Here is a 9,027-nt window from a genome sequence, read left to right as displayed (position 1 = left end):
TATGAATCCTGTTCAGTAAATGTGTATTTTCTCTTATTAAAAGTACAAAAAAATTGTAATTGGAGACGTAATCCAAAGGGTTATACACACATGATTTATTGAGTGCCGTTTGTATCCATTTCAACATCACCAGCATCTAAACTGTGAGTGGAAGCCTTGTTGACCAACACAAAAAAGGGCAAACCCACATAAGCAGGGGGCGGCAGAGCACACAGGGCTCGGGGGGGGGGGGGGGGGGGGGGGGGGGGGGTTCAGGGACCATTGGGAGGGAGGGAGGAGGGAGTAGGGAGGGAGGAGGGGATGGTTTAAGGAACGAGTCTGAGAACTTAGTGCACAGTTTGTCATGCTAACCATGCTGCGGCTATTGAATCCACACACAGGGAGCAGGGGGTTCACAGGACCTCTGCCTTTCTCATGCAAAGCTGGCTCGTCACAGCAGCCCCCACCCCCCTCGCTAAAACACGCTCGTCACAGCAGCCCCCACCCCCCTCGCTGAAACACACTCGTCACAGCAGCCCCCCCCCCCCCCCCCCTCACACACGCTAGTCACAGCAGCAACCCCCCCCACCCCCGCTGAAACTCACGCATGTCATCAGCCCCCCCCCCCCCCTCCCCCCGAAGCACACACATGTCATCAGCTTCCCCCCCTGAAATACATGCATGTTTTAGAAATGATCCGTTTCTCAGTGGCACTGAACCGCACACACACATTTCACAGCTACACTGCTGTGGAGTGGAGCAATGTGTGAAAAACAATATCCTTACAGTTTACTGTGCAGCCATTAAAGAGGGAAGGCTGAAAGCAATACATGCCTGTTCATTTGTATTAAATAATTATATTTTAGTCAGCTAACAAAACATTTCAATTGCCTTTTCATGATCAATCACAGAATGGTCTTATATATTTTATCGATTGTTTATGTATGCATGTGTGTATAATTCTAATGGTTAAACAAAGGCTATTTCACATGATTAAATATAATATTGAGGATATTTCGCCATTTTATCATTTAAACTGTAATTTTTGGAGTCAAAATACAGCACATAACATTCTCATATGAAGGAAAAATATAATTCTCCCCTTAAAATCAGTCTATGAGTCTCTCCCTCGGCATCTGTTCATCAGCAGCTCTCTTAAGGTGGCATACCACCCAGTATATCACAACACATTGCATATCTTAGTAAGGGTTTTAGTTTTCAACTGTAATTAATTTACTGAAAAATGTTCTGCTTGCACTGTACATTTTCAGGGGACCAGGGACAGATGGTTTTCACGTGTGGTTAATTTATAATTTAAGAGGGGCATTTCATAAAAGAATATAGAACATCTGTACCCAAAGGCTCCGTTTGATTGGTGCAAGGGGAGAAAGGTAGCATTTGAATAGGCCTCAAGTACTGTGGGTTAGATTGGCGTGAGAGGATGAACTACATTTAAACCACAGGGAACGACTGTACTTTACAGGATCACTGGGACAAAGGGGATAATTCAGGTTGTTCAATTGGCGTGGTTTAATTGGAACATCTTAGTGGAGGCTGTGTTTGTAAAATGGAATGGAGGATGTGTTCAATTTGGTCAGCTCAAGAGAGAGAGAGAGACTAGCAGGTTACAGGATGTGTTTCATTGGACCAGCTCAACGGATGCTGCACGGGATTGGAGAAGAGGAACAAAGGCAGCGCTTGATTGGATCAGCCTGAAGGAAGCCGTTTTGGATTGGAAGTGAAGAGCGGAGGTTGTGTTTGACTGAGAGGGACCGCTCCACTCTAATGGAGGCAGATCAGTAATGCACTGACCCCAGTCCTTTTACAACACTGCCACTCCATAAGTGCCAATATGCTGTATCTTATAAAATTAAGAGGAGGGATAAGAAAAAAGGAAGAGCTGTGCCAGAAAAGAAAAGATAGAGAGAGAGAGAGAGGGAGAGAGCTGAGGATGGCATTAATAGATAATACATATTAAATGTATTAAATTAACTTAAATAAATTAAACCCTTTTTTATCAAGAAAAACAAACATCGTGGTCTTGTGTGCTTTGTTATTTTCTTTTCCGATGGTTTGAGGTTCTTATGCCTCTTACTGGCCAGTTTTACAAGGCTGTTTATGATCCCCATAATGCCTTTCAGAGCATTTTAATGTGACAAACATTCATGATGCACTAGTAGGTGCTCGTGAAGCAGAATACCTCAGTGATGTTATGAAGGTGATAACCATTTACTCTCTACTCAGCAGTCTTTCAAGCTCACAATCTCTAGCAAAGGTTGTAAGTTATGGTCAGTGATTACATTTACTAAAGAGAGAACTAAAAACCTTCGTTTGACTCATCATCCCTAACATATTTTGTTTAATACAGCAATGAAAAGTGCAGAACTATATAACTTTTGAACAACATACACATGCTTTCTCCGTGCGAGGTCATTCAAATCAGGTCCATTTTGTGTGAGCTTTTCTGCTCCTGTCCGTCTTCTGTAACCCTGTCTGTGTGTGTGTGTGTGTGTGTGTGTGTGTGTGTGTGTGTGTGTGTGTGTGTGTGTGTGTGTGTGTGTGTGTGTGTGTGTGTGTGTGTGTGTGTGTGAGCTTTTCTGCTCCTGTCCGTCTGCTGTAACCCCCTCACCTCTCCCACACAGCCAGCGGCTTAGAGAGCTGGGAGCAGGATGCAAATGTGTGTGTGAATAGCCGTTGTTTATTGGTCTCCAGGACTGGGTATTAAATTATTCATGCTTCATTTGAATACATGCAAATGAGCCATTATTTCACGGGCACATTCCCAGGTACCTATGGCAACGTGCAGGTACCTATGGCAACTGTACCTCTGAGAGGCCCAGTGGCTCCAAGCCTCAGCCTGCTTCTCCTCCCCTCCAAGAGCAAACCTCACCTCATGGCACTTTGGGTTGGATTGTGCTGGCTCTTGGTGTCTCCTGGATGGCAGGGAAGCGGAAAGACCACCGTCAAAGTCAAGGGTACACACAGGCAGAACGGAGCGTTTCTCTCAAGTCAAGGGTAGACACAGGGAGACCGGAGTGGTTCTCTCAAGTCAAGGGTAGACACAGGCAGGCCGGAGCGGTTCTCAGTTCTCTGGCATTCAGACCTACTCCTAGTCACCATTGAGGGACCATTCAGGGGTACAGAGTAGGGTTGTTTTGGAGCCTTCATAAAATCTCATCAGAAATATTGCAATGGTCAAAGTTTTCAAGAAATAAACAGATGAATAAATAAATAGATAAATGCATGCATACATTCATATAGCCTACATACACATACATAAAATACCAACAGACATAAATGATGGAGCGCGGTATGGAAAATAATACTTAGTGCAGTGAGAAATCTTTGTGTGTTATCTATTGCAAAGTGAAAAGAAAAGTACAATTGTCATTTTCCTTTCACACCATGTTTACTGCTCACCTTACTAAGGTTTTAATTGGCCATTGCATCTACAAAATAAAAATATATTACAATTTTTTTAAATGATTGCACTCTATGCTATGAAGATGAAAAATGCAAATATATATATATATATATATTATTTGCTTTAGGTGTGTTGAAGGGTGAAGCCAAATATAGTTTTGAAAAGACCACTGGGACCACTTTGTCAAGGTCAAGTTCGGGGCACGTCGTGATTAGAACCTATAAAAGCTAACGGCAACTGTTTAATCCTGCCATCTAGTGCCAATTGCTTTTATAAAACCAACGCTGCATCACTTCAAGAACGTCTGGGATATAATAGGCGTTGCTGTTTTGTTCGCGTGTTTGTCTGTGTCGTTGTTTGATTGATTTGTTTTCTTTTCACTTTCATCATTAGGCTACGTTTGATTAAACCTCTGTTACAAATGAGCTCATGTATTTCCTCGCCCTCGTCATTTGGTTATGTTTTGGCTCCCTCTTGTGGTTGTGTCCTTTTGTGCATCGTGTAAAGTTTGAAGCCGAAAATATTATCTGATGATAATTAATCAGGTCGTTTAAGTTTACACAACAGTAATATTGAAGAGTAAAAACTTCAAGTTTAAGAATAAAAGTATAAAGAACATCCTACTGCAAACGAAACGAGAAACCAAATTAGCTTTACTAAATGTGGTTCAATCAGCTACATTTAATGCTTACAATAGTTACGATTGAGAATCATGCCAAAATGTCACAGGGCGGAATGACCGATCAGCAAATGCACCCATGCCTTTCAATCTGTCACACTTCTCATCACAACTGAAGGCTTGACACAGTGTGCATGCCTGAGAAGGTGGCAAGTAGGAGAGGCAAAGTTTGAAAGGAAGGGGGAAACCATGCTGGCTTCCCATCAGGGACATTAGCTACAAAGGCAATTATATACGATGACTAATTTCAGTCAATAAACTATGACAAGTCCTCAAGGTGCCTCTGTTTGATCTTAAAACAAGTTATACAGCCTTAACAACACCATTTGAAAGTGGACGTAAGCACGTACATAACAAGACTACAACTCCCGAAACACAACACTCGGACACATCTCGTTCTCGTTCTAGGACTTGCATTCACGCGAGAGTTAAACAGCTTCTTGTTTTTATTGACATCAAAATGGCGACTGGTGGTGAATCCCCGGAACCCTGGTATCTCGCACTTCTCGGTTTTGCTGAGCATTTCCGTACTTCAAGTCCACCGAAAATACGACTTTGTGTACACTGTCTACAAGCCGTTTTCCAGTTTAAACCTCCTCCGCGGATTGAAGCAAGAACACATCTTCAGCTCGGTTCGGTTCTCTACCATCACACGAAGAACACCGATCTTGCCCGGAGTCACCTGGAGAAAGCGGTAGCTAACGTTGGGCTATGAAAAAAAGTTAGATAATGGGGATACAGAGACAAGCTAACTTAGCCAGATAAGTTTTACATTGACAGAGTGACTTTTGTTGCAGTAAGTCTTCGAGATGAATTATCGGTCCTCTGGAATTGGACAGAGCATACCTCCGCTAGTATCGCTAGCTACCCAGCTAGATAGCTATCGTTGATTAAAGCCAGTGGTTGATTGTATCGTAACCTATGCTAAGTTCACTACTTCTAGCAAGGAAGTGATATCTGCAGTGAGCTACTATGACATGCATGGCCACTTAAGAAAACACCGATAAGACAGCCATGTAAAATGTATGCTTACACATGCTTAGACTACTGTTTTAACTAGCTTACATAGTTAGCTTTATTGATGCAAAAATGGTAGTTGGCTAGTGAGATGAACTGTGCAAGTTGTTCAAAGGTCTGACTTGACTTTTAATATTATTTCCCTTTTTCTCCACAGTGGTACATATCTCAACCAGTATCCTTTTGTGACAAGCCTCATTTAACTTTTAATTAACTCTTAATTAGAGTAGTACACACATATGTTGCCCCACATATTCTCTGCACCTACTGGATAAACTGGTTAGCCTTTTATAGCTTTCGTTGGAAGTCGACAAGCATGCATTTAACATTACGATTTTTTTTCCAATTTACGGAAAGAAAAGCATACGGCTCTATGTTGACGTGTGTGTAGAGTCCTGTCTAACCTCGAATTGAATTTAATTGATAATGTGGGGGACGCCCGCCATAAGGAAGCCTTTTGAGATCAAAACATTTCCCCAATCTTTACAGATGTATAAAAAATGCTTTCTGAACGCAAAGATGCAAAAAAATAAATTGTGGTGCATTTCTTTGTTGGATAATTGTTTGTGTTGCTTTTGCTAATAACCCAGTTGTTTGTCATAGAATCACGCAGTTGTCATAGTGTCCATGGTAGGGTTCCTTAACAGCTGTCTAGGTTGCACAATTTGAAGATGTCAAATTTGAAGCGGCAAGTCTTCTCTCAGAACTGTACTGCCAACAGGTAACACATTAGACAATTGTGACTTATTTATAATTGTATATATACAATATTGGCTTATCTGAAATGATTTCAGTGGTTCATTAAAGATCTATTGTTTGTTCATTTCAGAATCTGGTGGACTCTGCAAAGCCCCTCCTGAGAAAGGCCATTCAGATCTCCCAGCAGACTCCATACTGGCACTGCCGTCTGCTGTTCCAACTGGCGGTGAGTAACCCTAACCCTAACCATACCTACACTGCCGTCTGGCGGTGAATGTCCCGCAAATTCAGAACCTCACCAGAATGGGAAGATAATTATGAAGAGTACAAATGTTCTAATTGTGTATTTTCTTTCCTTCTAGCAACTTCACACCCTGGAGAAAGACCTGGTGTCTGCATGTGACCTGTTGGGTGTGGGGGCAGAATATGCAAGAGTGGTTGGATCAGAATACACAAGGTAAAGTGTATTCAGATAAAAAATCCATGCCAAACCTTCATTTCAGATTTAAACTGTTTGTGATTTATTTCAACCAATGTTCCCACTTCAAGTGGCTTAATTGTCCTTGTTTTTGACAGAGCTCTATTTCTCCTGAGCAAAGGAATGGTAAGTGGATTTCCCCCAAGTGAAATTAGTGTGAGTGCATTCTTCTGATTCATTTGCCCATGCAAAACACAACACAGAATATTTCAAAAATATTTAAATTTACCGATGAAACGTTGTGTTTGTAGCTCCTGCTGATGGAACGTTCTATGTGTGTGTGTCTGTGTGTGTGTCTGTGTGTGTGTCTGTGTGTCTGTCTGTGTGTGTGTCTGTGTGTGTGTGTGTGTGTGTGTGTGTGTGTGTGTGTGTGTGTGTGTGTGTGTGTGTGTGTGTAGCTCCTTCTGATGGAGCGTAAGATGGCGGAGGTACACCCCCTGCTGACTCTGTGTGGGCAGATCGTGGAGAACTGGCAGGGAAACCCCATACAGAAGGAGTCCCTGCGCGTCTTCTTCCTGGTTCTGCAGGTCACACACTACCTGGACGCCGGACAGGCAAGGACACAACACACTCCTTACCCTTTCCCTAATCTTACTATAGATAATCAATCAATCAATCAATCAGTCCTAGTCAAGCCAGTAATCAATGACTGAGTGCGTGTGGTTACAGGTGAAGAGTGTAAAGCCGTGTCTGAAGCAACTGCAGCAGTGTATCCAGACCATCTCCACCCTCCACGATGACGAGATCCTACCCAGCAACCCTGCCGATCTTTTCCACTGGCTGCCCAAAGAGCACATGTGTGTGCTGGTCTACCTGGTACGTACTGCTGCATCTCTTCTGCTCATAGAAGACAGACAGACAGGTACTCATCAAGGAAGAGTAGTATGTTCTGCTGAATCTCTTCGGCTCATAGAAGACAGACAGACAGGTACTCATCAAGGAAGAGTAGTACGTACTGCTGAATCTCTTCTGCTCATAGAAGACAGACAGACAGACAGGTACTCATCAAGGAAGAGTAGTATGTGCTGCTGCATCTCTTCTGCCATAGAAGACAGACAGACAGGTACTCATCAAGGAAGAGTAAGATGTGCTGCTGCATCTCTTCTGCTCATAGAAGACAGACAGACAGACAGGTACTCATCAAGGAAGAGTAGTATGTGCTGCTGCATCTCTTTTGCCCATAGAAGGCAGACAGACAGGTACTCATCAAGGAAGAGTAGTATGTGCTGCTGCATCTCTTTTGCCCATAGAAGGCAGACAGACAGGTACTCATCAAGGAAGAGTAGTATGTGCTGCTGCATCTCTTTTGCCCATAGAAGGCAGACAGACAGCTACTCATCAAGAAAGATTAGGATGTTCTAGTAGATGTTCAGCAGTCACATGCTTTCACACTCATCTCTCGCTTAAGATGTTTGCTGCAATTCTCCGAATGCCCACATGGTGGCCAATGGACAGCTATTTGTATTATATGCACTGATAACCTCTGGTCCACAGGTACAGTAGGTCATGCTAGTAGCCTGCTGTATACATAAATATCATGATGGCAGCTTATTTTGCTGGAAAAGTATTTTTTTTCTCATACAGTGTGTTCTTTAAGTAATTTGTCTTGTTGAAATGCAGACTAACTAGGTTGTGCAACTATCAGAATGCAGACTACAAATGATTAATTTCGTAGAGCAAAGTTCTCCCAACATTCCAGAACCTAGGCTCTCTACCTAGCATGTATTTGGGGAAAACAATGAGTTGACCTCTGACTTCTATCCAGTTTACAGTGTAAAGTTCAAGTTCATCTAACAAGCTTCTTGTTATCTTAAAGTATGGTATATATGAGTTCCTTCTATTAATCCCATTGTGTCTTCAATGCATTCAGAACTCTTCCATCAATGCATTCTTTGATCCTACCATCTGTCCATTCTGAAATAGAATTTTGAATTGAATGCAAATATCTTTTTTAAACAAATGTTCAAGGATTTTAAACTGCTGTCTGCACGAATGACTTGTGGGTGGTGAAGAAGAACTGCCCTATACTCAGAGCCTGAACGGCACATCAGTCTAGTCTGAGATGTGGGAGTTTAAGTAGTGCCACAGCTTTTGGGAAGAAACGTTTTTCAGTCTTTTTGTGCATGTGTCGATGAATCTGCAGCACTTGCCTGATGCGAAGTGCGTGAGTTTAGGCGTCCAGGGTGTGTGATGTCTCTTGTGATGTTTTTAGCCCTCCTCACACAATGAGTGGTATGAAGACTTTCTAGTAATGGCCTCTCTATTCGACAATGTCCTGGAGGGCGTGTGTGATCTGCTTTGATGCCGCTGCTGTACCAGGCTCTCAGTTTGTTTGAATGTTCTATGCGGAACATTTGTAAAAGTTGACGAGCCGCTTTTGGGGGAGTTTGGCACTCCTTTAGGCTCCTCAGGAAAGAAAGGCATTCTTGAGCCTCACCCACCACTGCTGGTGACTCTCTCCACAGCCTCTCTGTGATGTGGACACGACTGTGGGCTCTTCTTGGTAGTGCTAAAATCAACAATAACCTCCTTTGTCTTTTATGGTGACCAGGTTATTGTTGGCCCACCATGTTGCCAGGTCCCCAACCTCCTTCCTGTGGTTGGGTGGTATGAGCTTGATGGCAGCCGTATCATCTGCACACTTGATAATAGTGTTTCAGTTGTGGATGGGTTGATGGTCATGTGTGAAGAGCGCATAAAGGAGGGAGCTCCACACACACATCATTGGGGGTCATTGAGCTCAACACACAC

General features: G+C 42.9%; 1 protein-coding gene across 2 annotated transcripts in view; it reads left to right on the top strand.

Moving 5' to 3' along the window:
* Positions 1-4,542: 4,542 nt before the first annotated feature.
* The window catches only part of LOC308361622 (MAU2 chromatid cohesion factor homolog), a gene marked incomplete at its 5' end in the record, with an annotated part of 13,069 nt that continues 8,584 nt past the window's right edge, over positions 4,543-9,027 (top strand). The window contains 8 exons of one of the 2 annotated variants that reach the window (XM_080834030.1): positions 4,543-4,776; positions 5,257-5,274; positions 5,755-5,820; positions 5,929-6,024; positions 6,161-6,255; positions 6,375-6,402; positions 6,675-6,830; positions 6,946-7,092. In XM_080834030.1, coding sequence (XP_080690156.1) covers positions 4,543-4,776; positions 5,257-5,274; positions 5,755-5,820; positions 5,929-6,024; positions 6,161-6,255; positions 6,375-6,402; positions 6,675-6,830; positions 6,946-7,092 — 840 coding nt within the window. Of the gene's footprint in view, positions 4,777-5,256; positions 5,275-5,754; positions 5,821-5,928; positions 6,025-6,160; positions 6,256-6,374; positions 6,433-6,674; positions 6,831-6,945; positions 7,093-9,027 lie in introns of both variants that reach the window. The other variant, XM_080834029.1, reaches the window with a different exon arrangement.

Source organism: Sprattus sprattus, assembly GCF_963457725.1.
Source record: "Sprattus sprattus genome assembly, chromosome: 3".
Lineage (NCBI taxonomy): Eukaryota > Metazoa > Chordata > Actinopteri > Clupeiformes > Clupeidae > Sprattus > Sprattus sprattus.
Note: the sequence above shows the minus strand (reverse complement) of the source record. Positions and strands in the feature narration are given on the sequence as shown.